We start from the raw sequence: 19,985 nt of genomic DNA, 5'->3' as shown, positions 1-19,985 counted from the left end.
TAAAGGACAGTGGCATACTGGAGTGGTGTACTCATTTTTAGGAGTTTTTGTATTTTAGGAAGATGTGAAGAGCTGTGAAAAAACAGGTTTCAGAGAGGTATGTATTTGGTGTGTTTAAAGTTTGTATCCCATACTACAGGGCAATATCCTAGTTTGGTTTGACATGAAATTGTCAAAAATATCTTGCTGTGACCTTGTGGCTGCTGCCAGAATGTGGAGCTTTGGTATGGCCAGTAGGTTAGCATTTGTTAGTGCAACTTCTAGTTCTTTCGGTGAGAATTCTGTTTGTGCAGTCTATAAACTGTATCTATGCTATGGAACCCAGCCCCTGGTCTGGATGCATGCTTTGGCTCACCCCAACTTTGGGACCAAGACTGGAGGGTAAAACCCTCTTTCCTGCCCAAGTCTGGCCTCCATAGGAAGTAAATGCAAGAATGCAAGTTGGAAGAGTGCCCTGGTGTGCTCTGGCCAGGTATCCATCTTAGAAATGTAGGTAGTTTAGGATTGCAGGCTGTGATAAAGAAGGCATTGTGCCACAGCATGTTTGGAGGAGAGCTATTCTGCAGTTCTTGGTGCTGTAGAAGAGCAGTGGGCAGGAAAATCTGTATGTTAGTGATGATGCACTCTTTTCAGCACAGACTGCAGGATGGAGAAGTACTTGTCTCTCTGATCATGTGAGAGGAATGCTTGGATTTGAGTAAGACACCAGAATACAGTGAAACTGTGGTCTTACGTGCCAGTACACAAGCAAGGGACTAAATTTGCGTGTCCGTGCCAGAAAGCAGACTGGGCCACTGGAGCTTCACATGACTTGCTGGAGGTGTCCAGGAATCATTGCAGTCATAACTTCAGGCTATCTTGTGTCCAGGCTAAGGTCAATGTTTATTACTCTGGCTTATTTTAAACATTTGCCAGTTTGCTGTAACACAGAGCCCAGTCTGGAAACATTCAGTGGGGCAGGACGGTATGTAGAATGAGTCTTCCTAACCTCTTCTTCCTATTGTCATCTCAGTCTCATCATGTTTATCTCCATTGAACCAGTCTGCTCTGGTTCTCAGTTGCAGTGTTAGGTGCCATTAGCTGGTAAACCTTCCATTGTGCCACTGGGGAATGCTCAATTGCAGGCCTAATAACAGCCAGAATTATTCAGGCCGTGCCCTCTCCTCTAATTGTGAAAGCCTGCAAACATGGTTTCAAGTCTCAGGACTTTTACCAGCTGTCAGAATTTGGACAGTCGATTCAGCTGGCTCAGTGACTGGAATCAATCGGTTTTGACTGGCAGTTATTTAATTACCCTACATGTACAGCACTCAGGGAGGCCTCAGGCCCTGCTCTTTTGTACTGTATCTCTATTTACAGAGTGACAGAAAACACTTCTTTGCAAATGAAGCTCATTTTGGAAATGGACACCAACCTCTTTTGGGTCATCTCCCATCAGCTTAAACTTTCTTGGAATCTTGCTTCTGGCAAACTTACAACCATTGTAGTACATGCTCCAGGAGCAACCAAAGGAAAATGAAGCACCACAAGTTTCAGGGTCCAGCCCTTGGCATGCACAAGTCCGTCTAAAAGATAAGAGAACACAGCTGTTAGCAGCAGGCAGGTCCCCCTGTGGTGCTCTGGCAGTAGGCATCGGTGTTCTGCCAGTGCTCCAGAGAATCAGCGGTGTGGATCGTCTTCCATCAGTAAATAATGAAGAAATGCTAGAGGGAGACATACACATCGTAACAGAAGAATTTATCAGAGTGAATAATTTCATGGTTACAAAGTAGGGTCTTTGGGGGTTCTACACTTGTGTGAGAAACCCGGCTTTGCTCAGCTCAGAGCACATTGCGTGGTGCCTTGTTAGGTACTGATATTCATGGTGCCTCAGAGGCTTGTGCTGACAGTACTGCAAGAATGTGGGAGCCCTCTGACAGGGACTAAGCAATAATTCCTGAAATATGACTCTACCCATGAAGCCAAGTAACATACAGTGATAGCTGTGGTAATTTTGGTCTAAATGTTCTTTTCTCTCAGAAGGGCATGGGAAAAAGATACAGTGCAATTTCTTTAGATTGAGGCTAGTCAGTGTCAGCTTACACAAGTATGATTTAGTGCACCCAGCTTTTATTTCAAGGTTGAGGTATCAGCTATCCTGGTGCCTGCTGAGATCTCTTCTTTTAAATACATTGAGATGCTTCACAACTCTGAGAAAGTGTTTTTCCTTATTTGTAAGAGGGTTTATGTTGGGTTTCCTACAAGGTTTGTGGGTTTTCAAACCACCTGAAATAGCTGGGAAGGTTGTAGATGTTTCAGGATAACAGCATGAGCAGAGGTGCTGGGTCTAAGGCTGAAGACAGGGCTGCAGGTTTGGTGAGCACATCCTTTGCTCCACTTACTCTTCGTTCAGGGCACAGCGCCGGTTCGTGAGCGTGCCATACTTCCTCAGGGTGTCGGTGAGTTCAGAGTAGAGCTTATCAGCCAGGCTGGTTGGGATTCCCTCCCAGACCAGGATGAGAATCACGATGACGGCCGTCTCACACGTGTGTCCCGCTCGTTCGCGCACCAAGCAGAGCAGCTTCTCCTCCTGACTGCTTCTGCGGACTACCTGCATGTACAGCAACACACACCCCAGAGCCCCAACACAAACAATGCATTTCTTAATGTGAAGAGCAAGAGAATAGGAAACCTCAGCATTACTGTGCGTGTGGGGAGGTTACTTCTACTTGTATCCTCCTCTTTGTTTCTGGCAATTCAGTCTGTTTTTCTCACTGTGATACGGCAGGGCTACCCTTTGTGTTTAATGAAGCTGACTCTAAGAGGTTGACTGATGGCATGGACAGCCATGGTGGTGGAAACCAGCTTTGTAAAAGTATCCTCCATGCTCAGATTCAGCAGGGATCCTCTCCTGAATCTGTGTTACGGTTGTGGTCCAGATTGATTGGTGAGCAAGAGGAAGTGAGCAATGAGGTGTCTCCCTGCACAGAGTTGGGTAGTGGACACCTGTCTTAGAGCAGGAAGCATGCAGGGAAAGGCAGGTAGTAAGGAAGGGACTAAATAACTGGACATTGGGAGCTTTTTCCCCTTTCCTTCCAAACTTAAGCAGCTATACTCATAACCAGCTTCACAGTTTTGTGACCTGCTGTTATTACATACAAACATTACAGTGTTGAGAGGAAAGCAGTAGATGTTTTTCAAATAAAAGTGTCCTTCCAGTAGCATAAGCTCTGCCAAGCATTTCTTTAAAAGGGTGCAGTCTGGCATGCATAAACACTGTAATAATGTATTAGTTTTTCCTCATCCTGTCTTCCCCCAGCAATCCAAACCACCGAGCAATTTGTTCCAAAGTGTGACAGTGTTTGCTAAGAGGGTGTCCTAACACTTCTCTCAAACTGGGAGGGTATTTTAAAGATATCCCAGTGGTGCACTGGACTTATTTGTAGGCTGAAATTAAACAGCAACGAAAATGTCAGGTGGTGTGAAACTTAAATCTAAGCAAACATGCCTTTCTTCTTAGGTTTTTGTACCTTTAAATCAAATTTTATTCTTGCTATTCTCTGTGCAACAAGTAAATGGAGTGAGAGATGGGTGGGAGCAGGCTACAGGCACCCCATATTACTGCTGCTGTTGAGCTGTTTTAAGTTTCCTAGTGTCAGCTAACAGGACATGTCACTGCTGTCAGCTACATGAACCATCATACTGAACTAGATTAATTTGTTTACATCACTTACCCATTTAGCAATTGGACATCCTTGAGAACTTTTGCCTTCTTTCCCAGTGTAGACAACCCTCTCAATCCTTATAGCTTTACCCTTCTGTCCAAATCTTAAACAAAACAAAAATAAACAAATAGCAGATTCATTTGGTTCTTTGCGAACACTGAAAAAATGGAGCACATTTGCCAGTCTTATCTTAGAAAAATAAACACTATGAATTACAGGGAAAGACGTGCAATGTGGTTTATCTTGATGATTTTATTACAGTGGTGGAATGATATATTAAGAGAGGCAAATGTCTTTAATACATCCCAGATGGGTAAAAATTATCAATACCACATTAATATTACCAAACATTTTAACCATGTCTTTAGAGCATTTGTTACAGACGACATTTTGAAAAGCGGACTTTTCAAAAAAAAAGAAGTCTCTTTATTTTGTTGAAGAATTTTTTTTTTTTTTAATTTCTGGGTTGAAATTGTTTCTCTGAAATGTACATAATTAAGTTGTCATGGAACAACTGGCATGTAACAGTCACTCTATTAATTTTCTGTGCTTGTTTCTGGCTTAGGCAGTGTGAATCAGTTAAGTCAGGATTAATTTGCATCTTATCTTTTTTTTTTCCTTTATCATCCACTCATAAATTGTTACTTATTTACTTCGTCTTCAATACTCCAGTTAGGATCACAAGGTGCCCTCAAATAATGCCATTTGTGTGGCTTTTTGCAGCCAAGGTGGGCAAGCTCAGCTCGTGCTGAAGCATTTAATCAAGGGGATTACACTCTCAAGGCAGACTCTAGCCCATGTGCAAGCAGTGCTGTTGCCAGAGCAAAGAGGATCCACTTTCCAGGTGGAAATATGTGGCAAATGCCATATGAAGCAAATCTTGAATCAGTAGAAAGTGCTGGATCTGCTGAGCCATTTCCAGGCATTTCTCTGGGATTGCCCACCTGCTGAGCCTGGGAGCACACCAGGGCTCAGGGGAGGACAAGGGCAGAAACGACAGTGGCTGCAGTGTTACAGACTGAGCTGCTCTGGCCGCTCGCCTGCTCCTTGGGCACTGGGCAAACTGCACTTCCATCACCATTTCTGGAATTCTGCCACTCTCATTGGTGTTAACTTTTAATAGCCAAGTGTGGGGACTGACTAAATCATTCTCCTTGTTCTTTGCCTTTACCTACAGAGCAGTCAAGGTATGTTCCTTTTATGCAGCCATTTAGTGATGCCTTAAGAACTTTTGACCTTTTTCCCTCTTGTTTTTGCACTAAAATTTTGGTGACATATTTTAGGGCTGGTATCTGTGTTTAAACTTTTGTCCTGTAAAGGAAGTGAAAAATGCTTATTTTTAGATGTGATCTCATTGTGAAGTTTCAGTGTCACAGGAAATTATACAAACAAAATCAAGTTGTACTACACATATTCTGCAGGCAACTGTTAGGTCACTTTTTCCTGCTTAGGCTTAGATGTTAGTATTTATTTGTTTCCTTAATTAACCACATTAAAAAACCCCATTTTTAAATCTTAACATTTTCTATCGGTTTTCTAATCTGGATTGCAGGACAACTGTGCGGATGCCTCTATAGAAATATGTTGTACATTACACACTGGAAATGAAATTGACTTTGTCTCAAATTTTTTCAACTGTCAGAAAGGAATTTGTGCCTGATGTTTGTCATGCTTGTTTTCAAGCCAAAGCTGATTGGCTTTAAAACTGGAGCAAAACTCACTGAACATGAAGTAGAAATTGGGAGAAGGAAGAGGGAAAATGTCTGTATCCGGTGTGGATTCTGCAAGAAATTAGTTCTGGTATAGCTAAAATATTAATTGTAAGTCTAAATCCAAATCCTGGCTTCTTTAGCAGTGCTGAAGTGCTGATACCTTAAAAGTCAATCCATATTCATGGAAAGCCAGGTTAAAAGCACTTCAGTTGTGATTAATGTCACCAGATGCATATGTATGCTTGAGAGTATCTTTATAGTGAAGGGTTTGGGTTTCTTTTACTTAGGGATACAAAATTAGCTAATGAGTTCTGGAGTTCTTCGGTCAGAGAATTTCACAGTTCATACCATACAGTTTAACACTAGGTATTGTTCAAGTAGCTGCCCTATACTCTGCTGGACCTGGCTGAGTAGTTGCATGTTACCTATGATCTCTCATTATTTCCTTCTGCCAACATGAAATGAAATTAAATTAAAGAAAAAGAAAAGGTAAGGTCAATATTAAGAATGAAAAATTACATTCCAAAGTAAAAAAAAAAAAGTCATCTCTATAACTGACATTACAACATGAATGACTGTCCTCTTTTATTTATTATTTGTAAATACTCAACAATTAACCAGTTGATGAGAGCTCTGGAGATAACAGATTGTAAAGAATTTCTTCAGAGAGTCAGCATTCACTTTCCCTTCCCAGAACGAAGCTGATTTATGTAGTTTACATGCACTCAAGCTGCTCTCAAAGCTGAAAATTATTGGGGCAAGAGTCACAGGGAAGGAGGTACTAAGAAAGAGAAAGGACCTCAGGACTTAGAGGTAATCTGAAGGGTTTAATAGGCTCTAAGTGCCCCATGGCTGTGCAGTGATGAGCACAAGCTAACAGTGCTAAGAAATGGTGTTCCTTAGCTCAGACTCAGCACTGCAACAATGCCCACTTGCTTTTGCTCCTGCAACTAGCTGGAGCTTCAGTGTTGTTCTGGAGTCGAGATTTTTAGGGTACTAACAAATCAAATTCCCATCTGTCTCTGACTTAACCGAAGAGTTTTTTGTTTGCTTCTTTGTTCAGAGGGGAACTGCATTCCCAGATACCTCTAAAAATCTGGTCATTATTGGCTACAAGTAATGCAGAATTCACAGTGCAGAAGTCACTTTTGTGACAGCTTTTAATTTATGTGTCTTAGGCTGGTGGGGTTTGTGCTAACACATATTTTTAAACAGCACATATCATATATGTGTTCTGTTCCTTTAAAAATTCCTGCTTTGGTTGGTGTTGATGTAATAAATACGCCACAGGATGCAACATGATAACAGGGATTGTCCACAATCAAGATAAGACTGGGCTTGTGCAGTACTCCAAGGCAGGGGAATGTTTTCTCACAACACTACTTATTGATTCTTGGGCTGAAATCCCATCCAACAATTTTGTGGCATTCCTCTGGACATGAATTAATTAGATTTAGATAGTTGGTAATTTGGCAAGAGGAAACTAATGTTGAAATTCAGTATTCTGCTCTTCATCCTCCTTCTCCACTGGCATTCTCCTAGCCAGAGGGAACACCAGCCCCATGCCTGCCTTTGCAGCCACTGCCAGACGCCTTGCTTGGCAGGCTGGTGAGAACTTGTTCCGGCTTGGGTTTGCTGGCATCTGTCTCCAAGGGCACAGCCCGTGCCAGCCAGCAGACTATTAGCCCTGTCAAATATTGTGACTCTCTGGTGAATAGCAGGGTGCGTAATGTTGGCAACACTGGAGTAGCTAAGCCTACAAGTAATTACTTGATTTGCAGTTGTTTATTTCTTTATGTGCAAAAGCTGGAAAAATTCTGACATCCACAAAAGGATAAACGTTAATCTGCTCTGTGCCTTTGGACTAATTACCTTTCTTCCATGATTTCTCTAATAGCTGCCACATTAGGACCGGCTCCTAGGTGGGTATAGAAAGGACCTTCATCTTTTTCAATAATTTGCTCTGTTTAAAACAAAATAAAGGTTATTACTTTGAAGCTTAATTCTTTCATGTAAAATGTCACATTGCAAAGCTTACATCTAGCTTGTTGGAAGACTGCTGTATGGGCCTGGGGTCAGTTTTCAAACACTTATGTCTAAGGTATTTGCCCACACAGTTTGTACGAAACATGCAAAGCAATGGCTAATCCTGCAAACAGCCATGATAGGGACTGTGTGCCTTTCCCTAACGCAAACACTTGTTCCACATCGCAGGCTCTACACTGACATTCAAATTGGTGTTTTCCTGTTATCAGCAAACAATTGTTTCTCCTTCTTCCACTTCCTCCTCTCCCAGTATATAGAAAGGAGGATAAATGGGATAACAGTGGTAAATATTGATGTTAGGGAGCTGTACTGTACTTGTTTTTCAGCAGACATGTTACAGTGCAGGAACTTACAGCTTGAAAAACTGGCCAGTGAGGTTACACAGAGAATTCCTGCAACCCACAGAAAGACTGTGAAATGAAAAACAAAAACCCAAGTTTGCTGAAAGAAATCGTGCACAAGGCCTGGTCAAAATGCTTGTATGCCAAGAATGTGGCCTCGGTTTTCTGTGTGTAGGTAGGACCATATCAGCAGTCACAATACATGCTGTGTGTTTGCTTTGGTTCCAGGAGGCAGGCTCCAGCGGTGTGAAAGAAACGGCCAGGCCCTGCTTGGGTTCAGGAGATGGTGGAGCTGTGCTGGATGCTTTCTGCCATGCTAACTCCAAGGGCTGGATGAGGTGGTGCTGCCCTTGACAGACAGCCTCTGGAAGCATGATGAAGGCATGGCATAAATCTGAACGTGTCAGTGGGGAATGGCTTAATTTAATCTTCTTAAGGACAATATTGATAAGAAAAAGCAATAAACCTGTAGATTATGCTGTGGCACTGGGTTCTTCAGAGAAAGTTTCATACTCCTGTATTTCCTAGTGTCTGCCAGGACTGAAGAATTAAAATGTAAATGGAGGATAAGTTCTTAACTTTGCTTAGTGGTTTCAGTACAAAAAAAAAAAAAAAGAAGGTAAGGAAATGACTGCTAGAAAAACTTGTGCTAACTATATGGAAGAAACAATATAAAAAACCCCCAACAAATAACAACTGTGTTTTCAAAAAAACCTACATTTTGAAGGTTGTTTCTTATAAACCAAGGAATTGACTTCCAGTGTTCTTCCTGGGAGCTCCAGAAATACACTACTTCCTGGTTTTGTTCCCATAGATCATCTCTGAAGCATAGCCCCAACATTCAAAAAGGCAAAAAGGTCCATTTTGCATTTTGGAGGAGCATTGATTCAACTTTCCTCTTTTATAGTTGATACAAAATCATAGTAACTGAAACTGTAACAAGGATTTTTATTTTCTTCCCCCCATTTTTGGTGCTGAACCTTTTGTCTCAGCCTGAATAGTTTATCAGCAGAGTCTGAAAGTGCCTGTTATACTTGGCTATGTGCAGTGTCAGTACTGTGTGGAAGCTTGGGCTAGGGGGCCATGCCTGTAATCCTACTTCCCTCTGCTCTATTTTTCCAGCTTTTGGAGACAGGGTATGCCATCAAGCAACAACAAGGGTCCCCCCCACTGCTTTTTTTGGTGCTGCTTGTGTAGCTACTCTATGAAACTGTGGATCTCTTTACCCTTACAGGAGACAAATGCCTGAAAGGGAGGATAAACTCTTGCAACAAGTGAGGAATAATCTGACATCTGTTTTTGCTTTGGCTTGACTAGGGGCAACTTCAGCAATTTCACTCTTAGAGCAAAAAATGGCCATAAGTTTTGGACTAGGACTGGGTTTTTAAAAGCTGTATCTGACCTTGACAAGTAAATTAGGTCATAAAGTTATGACCTACTTTTTATCAGGATGTTGTTGTTACGTCTGCTGCTCAAGGAGAATGGATGTGAGGCCATAAGCATTCTGACTGAAAAATCAAATAGGTAATTGCTTTATGAACTATTGAGGAAGGGCCCATGTGCAGGATTGGTAAGTGGAGTAGGCATAAGTGTTTAAAATTCCAGTTTTATCAGTCTTCACTAATTGTGTTTCTTAGAAAACCCCAAAAGATCTTCCAGCAAAAACATCCAACTAACCCTGTGATCCCAACTTGAAGGCTCATTTCCCTCCTGTGAACTATTATGTTTTTAGTACATCTCAGCACTTACCAACACAGCTGCAAGATGGGAAATCATACTGGGTTTTGGCAGGTGTGTCCAATAAATTTTTTACAGGAGTATCCAATAACTTGGAAGGTGAGTCTAAAAAATTATTGAGAACAGTTCCAGCTGTTCTTTTGGTCGGGGTTTTCTCAGCAGACAAGTTTGCTTGCTGATCTAAGATTGGGGTTTGAGTGTCAAAATCTGCAGCACTGGTATTTCGTGATAGGATGGTAATAGGGCCTGCTGTTTCAACCTTCACATGTTTGGGTGATTTGAGAGTAAAAGTCTTATGATCAAACAGTGATTTGACCTGTATCTGTTTTAGCTGCTGCTCCATTGTCTCAATGATGCTCTTTTGTTGTGTGTTCTCGCAGCCAAAGTGCTGATTCTCTTGTTTAATTGTTTTTTTCCACATTTTGTTTTCCAGCTGTCCAGCTGATGGGCGCATGCAGACATTAGACTTTGTGCCAGCCTCAATTTTTATAGGCTTGCGTGCTGCACTGGGACCAGTCTCAGTTTTGGGTTGCTGGTATGCTTGCTGCTCCTGTTTTTGCAAGAGATGCCACCGCAGAGCAGCGTGCTTTTGAAAATCCTTAGAGGTCTGGGACTGCAAATGACAGCCTCTCTGGTCTTGGGCGTGGGGGGCAGTTTGGCTGTTTGGTAAGTACTGCTGAGGGATCTGGGGAGCTTGTTTGCTCGGGAGGTCTTGGTTCAGACTAGCACCATAGCCCTGTGAGGGCTGGAGGGGTGGCAGCTGCAGAACTGAGGCTTGTTGCGTCTGTTGCTCTCGTTCTTGAAAACAATGATTCACATCTTGCTTTGCGGTCAAGTTATTTGAAAAATACTGCATATGCTGCAAGTCCTGCATTTTGTTGGCTCCAAAGCATTCCATATTTGCAGCGTTCCCTTTCTTCTCAGAAATCACGTGCCTGTTGTTTGGGCAAGGGTGCTGGACACTGACGTTTGCCTGCTGAGTGTAAAGGGGAGCTTTGTTGTTCACGGTCTGTACCTGCTCTAGGCCTAGCTGATGGTTAGGCAGTGGGAATGCAGCTGATTTACCATACTTATTCCCAGTCTGGAAACATTCATCTGCTTTAAGTTGATTGAAGGACTTCCTGTCTAGAGACTGCTTAGCATTGCTTTGGGGGTGGGATATGGCTTGGGGCAGGTCTTTAGTTCTCATTTGCGGAGCCTGCTGCTGGTTTGGGGTTAGCTGTGGACTGCGTGGCAGTTGCACTGGATGTGCCTGTTTTTGCAGCATCTGTTGCAAAATATGTGAATGCAAGAATTGCCCCTTTTCCCCTGGCTGGGGATTCAAGTGCTGCTGTTTCAAGGGGGCCCCTAAATGCTGTTCAGCTTGTTGTTCTGATCTTGGCTGGAAATGGAGCTGCTGTGGTGGCTGTTGCTGCACTTGCGACTTGAGAAGGGAATCCACCTTTGTGAGCTGTGGCTGCGGTGAGTGTTTGTGGAATGGCAGCTGCTGGTCAGCTGGGGGATGCGGCTGCAGCTGGGAGCTCTCGCTTTTGTACAGTGGAGGAAGTTGTTCCTTTTGCATTATCTTCTGGCTCTGGGCCTGTCCTGAAGGCCCCTTTAATGAATCAGGACTTCCAGCATACTGTTTTGTATAGACTGTTTGGGCTGTGCTTGCCTGGTACTGAAGAATTGACCGCAATAATGCTTCACTGGGCTTTTGGGGAGGCTCTCCCTGGCGGAAGTGGGTGGAAACCAGTTCTATCCAGGCTGGTTTTGAATATTGTTGAGCCTGTTGTACAGGCTCTTTCACTTGGTCCTTTTCTTTGTCAGGAGGAGTCTCAGGTTCTCTCTGTCCTGGGAAATGCTGATAGTGTTGTTGCAACTCACCCTCGCTTCTGTGTGCGTGTAGGTTTTGGAGGGGAGGTTCTGATGCCAGTGTCACTTCTTCGAGGCGCTGCAGAATTGAGGCAGCCACAGCAGCTTGCGGGTTGCTTTCACTGACATCTTGTTGTGATGTTTGTGCCTGTCGCAGAAGGCTCTGCTGAGGGTGAAGTTGTTGTTGGCTGAGGCTGGGACTTTCTGACATTGGTCCCTCCTGTTGCCCTTCATTTTTTACCTCCCCAGGAAGAGTTTCATCACATCTGTTGTCATAGGAATGGTGTCCTTCTTGCACCACGGCAGACAGTGCACTGTTCATTTCTGGAGCAGGAGGGGTGGAGGAATCTTTGTGAAACGTTGAGTTCTGTGTAAAGAAAGCACCATTATTTTCTGCTTGCTCAGAGTACCTTTCCAGAGCAGTGCTCTGAGCTTGCAGGTTACTGCTGGAACTTAGAGAGAGGTCTTGGTTGGGAACCTGCCCTATGCTTCCATGAATTTTACTGTTTCCTACAGGTAACTGGTGAGGATCATAGCCTGCAATCTGTTGCTGTAGCTGTAGTTCTGATTTCTGAAGTGAACAGCTACCTGGCAATACAGGTGGTTTACTGGAGTCTTCTGTGTTGTAGACCTCAGTAACCACTACAGCTGGCACTTGAGGCAGCTCAGAGTTTGAGGTCTGTGAGGAAGTGATCTGCCCTGAGGTATGGGATGAATGTGTTGTCTCATAGGACAACTCATTAGTAGCCTGACTGGTAATGGCATTGATATGAGATGTGTTCTTCTGCATTGCTATGGAAACATGTTCTGGATAATATTGAGACAGTGTTTTCTCCAGGAGTTCACCATGCATGCTTTCCATGGAAGAGGCAGAAACTGTAGCACCATTAGGCATTGGCACTGCCTTGTTCTTAAGTAGTAAGACAATGTCCCTGTTATGGCAATGAATATTTTCCCGCTCCTGCTCATCCTGAATCAAAAGGTCATGAGGGTTTTCTGAACCAACACTGTTGTATCTTGTAGATGGAATCAAATCTGAAGCATCCTTTTCTTGTCTTGTAAAATTCTCAGGTTTCTTCTCACTATAACAATTGGAGACACTTGGTTTTTCACTGTTGTCCTCTGGCTCAGCTTTTTCTCCATTTACCTCTTTGTCTTGTTTCACTTTCTTGCTGTCATGAAGTCCATACAGAGCGGGCTCGCTATAAGTGCGCTTGATCCCACCATTCTGCATATATTTGGAATAGACTTTCTTTTCTTGTAAAAGGTCGGGGCTAACGCAATTGTTTGGACTTCCCTTCGGGTGGGGCACTCCAAAGTTGCTTTTATTGAATAGCGGCTTGCGGTCTCCATTTACTTCCACGTCAGGCCTCTCTGTTGCTGGACTCCCATTCTGTAGCTTCACTGCAGAAGGCTCTGCCTGGCAAACGTGAGAAGACTGTGGTATTAGAAATGGACTCAATCTATTGCCGTCAACATGGTTGGTTCTGTCCTGTTCCATCTGGCCTGCTCCGGGGCCATCCACAAGGCTACCCTCTGAACGTATCTGAAAGAGAAAAGAAACAGGAGAGAATCTAAGTCAGCTTTAGTTTCCATTGAAGGACAGCCAGTTACTGACAATGCCTGCAGCACTCAAGCACCCATTGCCCTGACCAGCTCCCACACAGAGTGAGCCTTCAGGCACACCTGAGGGGCGTTTCACTATCCTAGCACATCTTGCAGCCCCAGGTCTCCCTTTTTCTTAAAGGTTTGTTCTTCAAGATGAAAAGAGAGTGAAAATGCAGAGTGGCTTCCTTACACCATTTAACATACAAGATATTTTACCAGAAGAAATTGCTCGTAGTGGTGCAAAAAATATTCTCTGCTTTTGAATGATTTATATAGACTCCTCTGTCATCACATTTTGCCCTTGGTAAGGCAGAAAGTCATGTTGAAACCATGGTTCCCAGACTTGGTGCTAATCCTGTAATTTGATTAAGTGTGCCAAACCTCTTTTGTCTGACTTGAATGAGTATGGTCACCAAGTTTCCACTTAGAGGGGAAAACATTTTTTTTCTGTCCTCAGCTGTCTGACAGGGTCTTTTAAAACTGGCATTCCTAAAGACCATGCAAGTGGCACTGCACAAGACAAAGCCATGCTTGCCTGCTGTTCACAGGAACTCTTACAGTTCATCAACAGATCAGTAATGTTGATAGAAAAAGAGTGATTTTTGAAAGGTTTGATGGAATTTTTTTTTTCTGGTATTAATATCCTTTCAAATTTACATCTAGACATCAAGCATGGCTTAAACTATGCATTTGGGTTTTGAATTGAGCTCTGCAGCTGTGGAGCTAGGATTTTTTTCTTCTTTGTTTGGATGGGAAATCCCATTTTCTCATATACTCTTTATATTTTATTTACAAAGTGAAGTTTTTAGCTGGATAATAGTACTGACAATGTGCAGTGAGCAAATTCCATACAGTGACAAGCTAATCCTCTTCACATGCATCTTCCTAGAATTCACAGACCCAGTTAACATAGATAAAGCCCTTGTTTGACTCTGCTTGTAATTTATTCTTTGTTGGTTTATGGTTCTCAACCAGTCACAAATGACAGAAGGCAGACTGACAGTGAGTCTTACAGACATGAAGTTGCACAGAGAAAATTTGGACATATGCATGTCTGTCTGCAACTTTTATTTCTGGTTTGCATAAAGGAGAATCTGAAGGATTCTCCATTACCAGGTCAGCTCTGCTTGGACTGCAAAGTCAAGAGAAGCACTACGTGTGGCTCTATACATGGTATTGCCACTACATAGGAAGAACTATGATACGGAAAACATTCTCCCATCATGGTTGCTCTGCTTTTGTATTTATCCTACATTAATATTTTTATGTTAATAAAATGTAATTTTAAATGTTATTTAAATGTATTTTTTACAGTTTTCAATGCAGTATTGCCTTATTCAGTTTAGTAATATGATTCTAAAATGCTTTTAAAAGTAATATTAATTCATTAAATACATTGCATCCAGCAGAATTCTCTCTGCTTGCAGCTCTAATTTCAGTACCAGGACAATTCAAATGCACATTTTGACTGGCAAGCACCTATATGATAACTTGGATTCATTTCCTCCGAATCCCAAACTTGTTTTTAGATTTACTTTTGACCTCCTGAAGTTTGATTTTTTAATTCCTTTACTCAATTTATGTTTTTTATGACAGAAGTAGAGAAGTTCTCTCTGCAAGTAACAGTAGTTTAAAAAAGTATTTTTGGCGGGAAAGCTACGAACAGGGAGATGAAAAAAATGTTTGTCAATCTTGCCTGGGTTTTTTTGACATGGTAGTGCAGGCTTATTCCCTTCTAGAAGTATTGTCCACCCTAGCTTTAGAGTACCACAACACATGAGCATTTGCAGCTTTCCCAGGGAGATGATGTTCCGTGCTTAGCAGAAAGCTGTATGGAAAGGATTCCTCTGATGTGTCATTCTAGGCCAGGCAGCAGAACGATGCTCCTAGAGTGTTTCAAAAGTAAAATGCCAGCCTAATTTGGAAGCCATTCTTTCCCTTCACACCTTTCATTCCTAAAAACTGCAGGTGAACCACAACTCAGACACAAGTGTGTAGGCTGCTGCATTTCACAAGTATGAAATTAAATAAAGGGTACCATAGTAATTAACACCAGGCTGTCAAGCTGCTTCTAAAAGATTTATTTCTTTAAAAAAAGTTTTAGTCTGTGCAACTAAGCTGTGAGAAACTTTGTCTGGCTCTCAAAGCCTACCTTGCTGCTTTTTTTCTAGTGTACCCTGTGGGTTGCAACTAAATTCCTTCCGAGAATTCCCCGGCAATCTTTCTTCTCAACTCCTTACTATCTATCAGATAAACCCACCATTTCCTTTAGAAGTGGGGTCTCCCTGACTTCTCTAAACTTAGCTTGCAAACTCCTTAAAGGAGTACATGTGTGGTCAGAAAAGAGTCTTAGGTTCATGCCGTCCTCAAAATCCACAAGGTTATCTTGTGACATGAATTATTGTTCATGTCATTCCAAAAGACCTCATGGTATGTTCCCCCAAATTCTGACAACCTTCAGTGTAAAAGGCACTGGTGTTATACATTGCAAAGAACATGGGAATCATTTGGTTCTTTAAAATACAAAGTTAATTCATGCATTGAAAGTGCCAGATTTGCATTCTTTGAAATGCATCTGTGACTTTGCATTATACTTCTTTCTCTGTCTACACTCAAGTTATTCGCTATCCTCAAGTCAGACCTGAGTAAAAATCTTCCTCAAGCACCTACAAGTCACAGCAAATGTAATGTAATTTGTAATGTAGAACTGGCAAAAAATAAATGGCCACGATATCCCTATTACTGGTTTTAACTGGGACACCATGAAGTAGTACTCCTACCTGCTCGCACCTTAAAAAGGCTTTGTGGTTGTCCTTACAATCATTGTTGGGTGAACTGTTTGCCTCTCAAAGTAAATCTACCTTTCCCCAAGTGCAGCAGTTAGTCTTTTTGGTCTTTCCCATAGTTGTATTTTATCCAGACCATTTAGAAGCTCCACATATTTCTCTTCAGCTATAATCCATTAGAAATTCAAGTCACATCATCAGCATCTGTGAAACAATTACTGCATCTAGGACTGACTCTGCAGTCTAATCCATCATAATTATGACTGGCCTCTTTGAAGATGCCACGATGCGTGACTTTAATATAGTACATTACTGTGCAAATGGATCAGCATCTCATCCCACCAATATGCATTCAAGTTAGAATTCAGACTACCACTGTTTGACTTTTTCAGATGCAATTGATGTACGTACATTTATTTCTTGACACACGTAGGGCACAAACTGGAAACTAGGCACTGAATGAGAGCCTGAGATTTTTGTGTTGTTTGTTTTATGGACAAGTTCAGCATGTTTCTGCCACCTCTTATCACTATACTATGGAAGGTGTTGTTGCAAGCACAACACACATTTCTGCAGCAACAGAAGTTGTGTTATTTTCTTTCACAGAAAACTTTTCTTTAGTTTTAGCCAGTTCTAGAGGTTCATAGCTTATTTCCTATAGCAGCTGTATGTGAGCAGTTTGTGAGTGCAAAGCAGCTCAGATGAATGAATGGATAAATACACCTGCTGCAGGGGAGTACAATCTTCTGCAAAACTGGGTGAGATTCCCAGGAGAAAAAGTAGGTGGGGGAATAGCTGTGGTAGAGGACTTGTGGATCTAAAAGGACCAAAAGGTGGAGTGTCAGATGGGTTGTTTGAGACAGACATTTATGTCCTCAGAGGTTTTTCTCCCCAGCAGAAATACACATCCTCAGATCACAGCCTGACTTGTGCTCAACTGATTATCAGGATGAGACTCAGGAAAGCAGAAGTCAGATACCCAGAAGCTTGTTGATGGCTCACTGGGTTGTTCCTGGAGTGTTGCCACAGTCTCCATCCTGCTGGCACCCTTCTGCCACTGCCAGATGACACAGAGGTCTAAATTGCTCCTAGACAAGAAACCCCTCTGGCCCTTTCTCGACAGGAGGTGAATTTACCCATATGTTTTGTCAAACTCCCATTTGGTAAACTGTACTTTGTGCTTACACTCTCCTGCTCCTGTTGTGTGTGTAGAGGAGCTGGCTTCACTTGTGGCTGTGTATCCTTATGTGCTGTGGTGCATTTGCATCTGGTAAAGAGTTCTAAATACTCCTGAAGTGAAAAAGCTCCTGAAGTTAAAGGTTTGGTTTTTTTTCCTATTTCACTGCTGAATGAAAACTTGAGAAGAGGCACAAGTGGTTATTACTTAGGTAAGGGCACTCATGCATGGCTTTGTCAGAAAGCTCAATTTTTGCTCTAAAACCTTAAATGTTCTGGACTTGCATACTTGCACAATTGTTTCTGAGTTAGCCTGTGACAAAGTTTCCTCTTCTTTAATATTGGAACAAGACGTGTAAGCAGTTACAATGACGCTTAGTACCAGGATTTGTTATTATGGGATGTGGTTCTCTGGCCTAGCTAAAGACCGGTTGCTGCAGCTGTGCCCTGGGTTAACACCTGTAAGCAACTGCCAGTGTCCCTAGAGGAGAAAAGACGTGCAGTTAACTCAGATGGCTAAGGGGTGGCGTAACACATCAAAGCTCCTTATTAGTGAGACATTTCCATTATTGCTGGGATGAAAAGTTGAACACGTGTGGTATAGTTTAAGGATTTCCTATATGTTTTGCACCTAAGGTACTGTAGTTTGTACACAGAGAAACAACATGAGCTTCCACATGGAAACTTAGAGGAGAGGCAAGACCAGGAGAGATTCAAGAAAGATTGCATTCATACCCAAGTTGAATTGAGGCTCGAAACCCCACAACATCCCCTAAGGATTTGCTCTGCTCCTTAGCAGCATCACTGCTGCCCCACTCTGCATATGTGGTGGCTGAGGAAAACACAGTGAAACTTCAGGGCAGATGTAAAGGAGACCCCAGAAGGACAAGGACACTCTGTTGTTAGCTGGGCTCTATGGCTTACAGTAGGGTCCTTTTGTACTTCATTCAGCTGTCTCTTCATTTGGATAGTTTATTTATTTAGGGCATTAGCAATGCTTTGGAAAAAACTTGAGTAAGGATGCCATGCCTTGCCTGTCCCTTGAAGTTTTTTAGTTAAAGGTATATTTCTTCCTAAAATATACATACTGCTTTCTTATTGTAGCTTTAAAGAGCAGTTAAGGGGTTAATCTAGAAACTCCTCAATGACTCTGTGACTGTATTCTGCAGAAGGTCATATTACATGAATATAATTGTCTTCTCTGGCATTTAGATCTTCAATACTTTGTGTCAAAAAATGTGGGATGGATAAAATTCGTTACCTAATTTATAGCTAATTTATCCTTCATTTACAGGGAAAATGGTGACTAGCGAATATAGATATAAGCAGACGTAAGGGAATGAAGAGCATGGGATTTGTGACATATGAGGATTAATAATTCATTAAATCTTATCCAAGCCAGACGCTTCAAAATTCATGCATTTTTAAAATCAACTAGTACTAACCCCCCCTCAATTTACTGACATCAGTTCCTGCTTTTCAGTGATACAATGGTCTAATTGCAAAAGCACTTGAATCAGGTTTTTTTTTGACCTTAATAGAGAGGGCATGATAGTAAAGCTAAACAGTCATTTCCCCTTGCTACATTACATAACTATCAACAAGACTGAATACTGTGTAATTTCTACCCAGATGTGAAAAAATTGTACTATTTTAACAATTACAAAAAATCAAGGGAAGTAAAAATTAAATACTTCTACAATATGGGTGGAAAAAAGCAATTATGCAAAGGAAATGAATTCAGGATTATAAAATGGAAGTAAACAGAAATTATAATGTCGCAACATACAGCTCTCCAGTTCCCATTTTTTTGTGATTTATCTTCCATACAAACTTTGTATCTAATTGTACTATGTAGCATTTCTAGCAAAACACCACAGCTCCTCAAGTAGTTGCTTTTAATGCCAACATGGTATGACCAGATTAGAAATGTTTCCCGAAAGGTCAAACTTCAGAACCAGGCTGAATTTAAGAAACAAAAGGACCCTGCCATTGCAATAACCAGATCATTCAAGATGAGGTTGGCATCTACGTCTGTTCTTGCTGGTTGTAAGCTATTTTCTGTAGTTTAGGTTTGGAGTATGGTGGATCCAGGTAGTTTGTACTGACAGACCATTCCACAAGCTCCCCAGCTTGTTTGGTGCTACCTTGGCTGCTGGGATGCCAACATACTCTAAGTCCAGTATTACTCAATTTCTTGAGCACCACCTTGACTAGCAGATGTCTTTAACAAATACAGGGAAGCTGAACTAAAGCACCCTTTCATCTTTGCTGGTTTTTTGAGAATCTTTGTATCTAATAATTATAATAGGAAGGCTGAGGGAGTGGGAGTGGCTCAGGGGTGCTCAAATAAGTGTGTGTTGAGTGAGATGCTTTTGCATAATGAGAAGCTTCTCTGTGAAGTCTGGACCAGCAAAATTCTTTCAAATTGTGACCCACACAGGACATAATTTGGTAATTCCCCAGCACCTGTGAATTCAACACGGGCAAAGATGTTGGTGTTGGAAAACAGAACAAAGTCTCTTTTTCTTTGTCTTAATCCATTATGCTAGGCTAGGTGTGTTGAGCAGTGTTAATCAGGTGCACAACTAGTGCTTTGACCTGTTTCTGATTTCTGAGAAAGGATGTTATTTGAGGGGTGATTTTCCTCTCGGTACTTCAGCTACCCCATGTGTCAACTGGTGATGATGATACGGGCTGCTGATTAAAATCAGCTCCCTGAGAGCAACAGCTGACTGCTCTTGCTGCTCTGGCCAAGCTCTGCACTGCAGCCTCTTGTGAGAACACCAGGATAAACAAGCGTTGGTGGCTGAACCATTCCTCAAGACACACTTGATGTTATCAACCTGCTTTTTAGGGACGGTTACCAAGAGGTCACTGTCATCCTTATCTTCCAGTTTCTGTGATCTTTGTCCATTTGGCTTCAGACCTGGATATAGCATGGATTTCTTGGGTTGATGACTTCCTAGCACCAGTGAAAGGTCAGTTATCCGTGATGATTTCATCACAGCTTTTAGCAGA

At 42.1% G+C, this 19,985-nt stretch overlaps 1 protein-coding gene across 4 annotated transcripts in view; it reads right to left on the bottom strand.

The window, feature by feature from the left end:
- Window positions 1-19,985, bottom strand: part of TET2 (tet methylcytosine dioxygenase 2) — a 71,647-nt gene that overhangs the window by 11,202 nt on the left and 40,460 nt on the right. For all 4 annotated transcript variants that reach the window (XM_048303184.1, XM_048303183.1, XM_048303181.1 and 1 more), the window contains exons 2-6: window positions 9,553-12,940; window positions 7,289-7,379; window positions 3,714-3,807; window positions 2,382-2,590; window positions 1,415-1,565 (exon numbers count right to left, since the gene is read on the bottom strand). In XM_048303184.1, the coding sequence (XP_048159141.1) occupies window positions 1,415-1,565; window positions 2,382-2,590; window positions 3,714-3,807; window positions 7,289-7,379; window positions 9,553-12,940 (3,933 nt within the window). The remainder of the gene's footprint in view (window positions 1-1,414; window positions 1,566-2,381; window positions 2,591-3,713; window positions 3,808-7,288; window positions 7,380-9,552; window positions 12,941-19,985) is intronic.

This window comes from Corvus hawaiiensis, chromosome 5, assembly GCF_020740725.1.
Source record: "Corvus hawaiiensis isolate bCorHaw1 chromosome 5, bCorHaw1.pri.cur, whole genome shotgun sequence".
Taxonomy (NCBI): Eukaryota; Metazoa; Chordata; class Aves; order Passeriformes; family Corvidae; genus Corvus; species Corvus hawaiiensis.
Note: the sequence above shows the minus strand (reverse complement) of the source record. Positions and strands in the feature narration are given on the sequence as shown.